Here is a 3791-nt window from a genome sequence, read left to right as displayed (position 1 = left end):
TCCCTGTCAGAAATGGACGGACCAGTATCCGTTCAAACACGACTTCATCGTGGAACATTACCCTAACAGTGGACTAGGGGATCACTCGTTTTGTCGAAACCCTAACAGTGACAGTGATGGTGCCTGGTGCTTCTCGTCAGATGACGACAGAGGTTACATGGGCTATTGTAACATAGGTGAACCAGCAGACAACTGCCAAGGCAAGTTTAATGTATAATATAGTAATACTCCCAACCAAAATGTTTAAAAGGCTATGAATTTGATGTTGCAATTTTTGTCTGGCGAAATTTCGTACCTTGATATCCGAACCTTGAATGAAAGACTAATTTTACAAGCTTATAATCGTCATACTATAAAATAATAACGGAATTACATTTACTGTTTTAATATAATGCTAGTGATAAACTAATAATCTAACACTTTTAAAAGATGAAAAGTAGTCACGTGTTTCAATGAATGGGCACACGCAAGTGAAAATGGCGTTCATTTAAGAGAGCCGTAGAGAGCGAATTACAACTAATAACGAAGTAACCAACAGATAAAAAAAATAGTAGAATTCGGTTGATTTGATATGTTATCGGTTAATGTTTACTACATTATCAAGTCGGTGTGTTTAGTGATCGGTTGCAGTAAAAAGTAGATCACTTTTTATAACTATATCGGTATTTCTATTGCATTTTCGAGTTTAAACGTTATCGGTTGATTTGATTTGGTGAACTTGTACTACATTATCAAAAAAGTCGTTATCAGTTGTTACAGGGCTGAATAGTAGTATTGAAGAAGCACAAATTTAATTAATCTTCGACTCCGTTCTATTCTTTTGATTTTTATTACGTTTTCTGATCAATCCAATTGCTCTTGTACAGGCATACCATGGTGCGGCATAAAGTACAACTTTAAATTTCCCATAAGTGGTATCTATGACGAATCCGTAATCAAGGTACAGAACAAACTGAAATGCTGTGAGAGCTGCTGGAATACCCGTGGATGTATGTCCTGGACATTCGACAAGAGACCAGGCCAAACTTTCGGTAATTGCTGGTTAAAGGACTCGGTGGAACAAGGCATGGGAGACAATTGCTGTGATTCAGGAGTCCTGACACGGCCAGGACAGTGAGGTAACGTTATTAGGCTTTTAGTAATACTGTAAACGCCATGAAAGCTAAAATCGAATTCGTTAGTTCATGGTGAGAGGGTGGTGCAATTCACGTATACATTCTCAGGATCATTAAGCACTTATCCTCCTGAATTTAGAATGAGAATAACACGTTTAATTTACCGAATTGTCATTCCGGTAATATGACGCTTAATAGACAAAACCACGTCACGCCGATTGCTTCATGAATATCTGTTATAGCATTTGAAATAATAATTCCAACTTTCCTAAATCAATACTAACAGTTCCCTTTGTAAACCAGACTACTGTAGCTAGCTCTCAAAGGTAGTATTCAATGCATTAGAGATATTCTTCTCATTTTTTTTGAAATCACGATTAATATATTTCTCTTTTCATTCGCAGGTTTGGAAGTAAAACTTTTCAGGATATTTTGGCTAATTTCATTATATAATATACTCAGGAAGTCATAGTATTTTAAGTCTTTTGTCTATTACTTGGCACTAATGTAGCATGGGCCAACAATGCATGACATGTGTTCATTATCCTTTTGAGATTTTGATCAAAATTAAAGACTAACGTTGTATGCATATCTCTAAAGGTACAACTACAAATATAAAACTGACATTTGGTTTCGAAAGTTGGTAGATAGGCCCATATTGAGCCACTACCTTTAGTATTGTTGCTTTGGGGTGTTTTGCTTCAAATTACTCAACTCAGCTGTATGAAATTGGTTATTCTAATGAGGACTGTCGACCAGGACACGTCGAACTCTCTTTAATGGTTGAACACAGTTGGACTAATTGTGCATTATAACGTTTGTAAGTTTCGTTATTCATTGCTTACTAGAACTATATAGAGCCCGTGTACAACCAAGGGTGAGAACATAACACCCATCACACTCTGGTAGTTTTGCTTTGCATCGAATTGAAGCTTTTGTCTCAGTCATACCATATTCTGTCCAAAAAAAGTCGCCATTTTGAATTTGTACTTGTGCATAGTCCTTCTTTATCTCACATACTAAATAAATGTTAATTGTTAAAATAAAAGCACGGTTATTGTTGTTTGGAGTTTATGTAAACGTTTGGAGACTAAAATAACCAATTTAGGTACACTTGTTATCAGAGACGATATATACAAGTGGTAAGTATGGGCGACAGGAGCTAAAACTGCGGACGAGGTTCAAACCCCCTAAGTCGTTGAACATTGCTCGTAATTCAGACATCGTTCGAGCATTTTGAGAGTGAACTTTGATAAAAATGTGATATCCAAAGGAGGGAAAGGTATCGGCAATTCGGGTATCATTATTAGAGTTATTAGATTTGGCAGCCCAAGAGTACACTTTGACAAAAATGTAAAACCCAGAGTGAGTTAGTAATTCGATAATGTTTTATGGCGTTGAAATTGCCTAAGTGTGAATATAAATATATTGCAAGATAAAGTGAAGCTGAATAATGGGGAGAGGGCAGTGGGAGTATTGATAAGGGGACGGGAATGGCAGACGACATTCTGTGAAGTGGGTACGTCGCGACGGCACATTGTGATATATCGCTTAACAGAAGTGAGAGGGCACACATACGAACAGCTTTCATTTTTTTCCCTTTAATCTTCAATATAACTAACAATAACGCCATGGCGTTATAGCACAGCTGTATTTGACTGTTGCTATGGGCACGGTTTTATTGCTAGGCATATTTGCTTACATTTTTGGAATTGCTATTCACTTACCTACCCATGCCACGTTTCATCTTTGCAATATACTTCATCATTTGGTTGTTGCCATGGGCGTGGTATTGCTAAAAGCTGTGTCAACATAGTTCACTGACTATTTGGAATTTTTGAAAGACAAATCGACCAGTTGGCTGTACCTGAAGTACTATTTTTAAAAAAAAAAAAAAACATGAGGTCGAGATAATGTTGAACTGTGTTCTAAATTAAAGAAGCTTTGTTTAAATGAAACTGCAGAATCATTTTTACAAGAAAGGATGACAACAGTTCTAGAAGCATATTAAACTTCTCAAAGTAAAGAAGTTTGATTGACAGTTTCAAAAAAGTAACATTGTATTTGGCTTCCTTATTCCATATCTGCTGTGATGAAACGTTTAAGTATAAAATTCATTGACACTATTTTAAATTACTATTACTTTTTTTGCATAAAGGGTATATAATATTTAATGTCATGTCAATTCATCTTCACATCTGCAAAGAATTATAATTTAATTGGTCCAAGTTATAATTTTCTGCACTAAAATGTTACCTTGTAGATTGGAATTAAACACATCTGTGCTGTATGCTTTGGAAAATTTTGATTTTAAAGTTCTTTTTGATGTACATAACATGCATTCAGGTCTTTAATATTTGATTCCAGTGGATAGTTCGAATCAGGTAAATGTCTAGGAATAAATACAGCAATTTCATTTCATCTTGACAAGACATAATTAAACAAAAGTAGTCCAATATGGTACTTCAGCTGATTTCTAACCAAAATTTAAACAAAATGAAGAAGCCTCATAACATTAAGGTCGAAGATGTTTATAGTAGAGTTGGTCTGTTGGAGTCTTTGTCCGATTCAAATTTGCCATCCTCGACGGAGAGCTGGCGCCCGGTCCGATCGCGATTTCCCTCGCCTATCAGGGCATTACCTTTTGAACTGAATGGGTGCCCTTCCTTTAGCGTT

At 36.0% G+C, this 3791-nt stretch overlaps 1 protein-coding gene across 2 annotated transcripts in view; it reads left to right on the top strand.

Annotated features, from left to right (window-relative positions):
• The window catches only part of LOC144437740 (uncharacterized), a 19400-nt gene extending 17279 nt beyond the window's left edge, over nucleotides 1-2121 (top strand). The window contains exons 14-16 of one of the 2 annotated variants that reach the window (XM_078126750.1): nucleotides 1-200; nucleotides 867-1113; nucleotides 1520-2121. The exon at nucleotides 1-200 is cut by the window's left edge and continues 82 nt beyond it. In XM_078126750.1, the coding sequence (XP_077982876.1) occupies nucleotides 1-200; nucleotides 867-1113; nucleotides 1520-1568 (496 nt within the window). In that variant the 3' untranslated portion in view covers nucleotides 1569-2121. Of the gene's footprint in view, nucleotides 201-866; nucleotides 1119-1519 lie in introns of both variants that reach the window. The other variant, XM_078126751.1, reaches the window with a different exon arrangement.
• Nucleotides 2122-3791: the final 1670 nt, after the last annotated feature.

Source organism: Glandiceps talaboti, chromosome 7 (genome assembly GCF_964340395.1).
Source record: "Glandiceps talaboti chromosome 7, keGlaTala1.1, whole genome shotgun sequence".
Taxonomy (NCBI): Eukaryota; Metazoa; Hemichordata; class Enteropneusta; family Spengelidae; genus Glandiceps; species Glandiceps talaboti.
The sequence above is the reverse complement of the archived record's forward strand: the minus strand, read 5'-3'. Positions and strand labels throughout refer to the sequence as shown.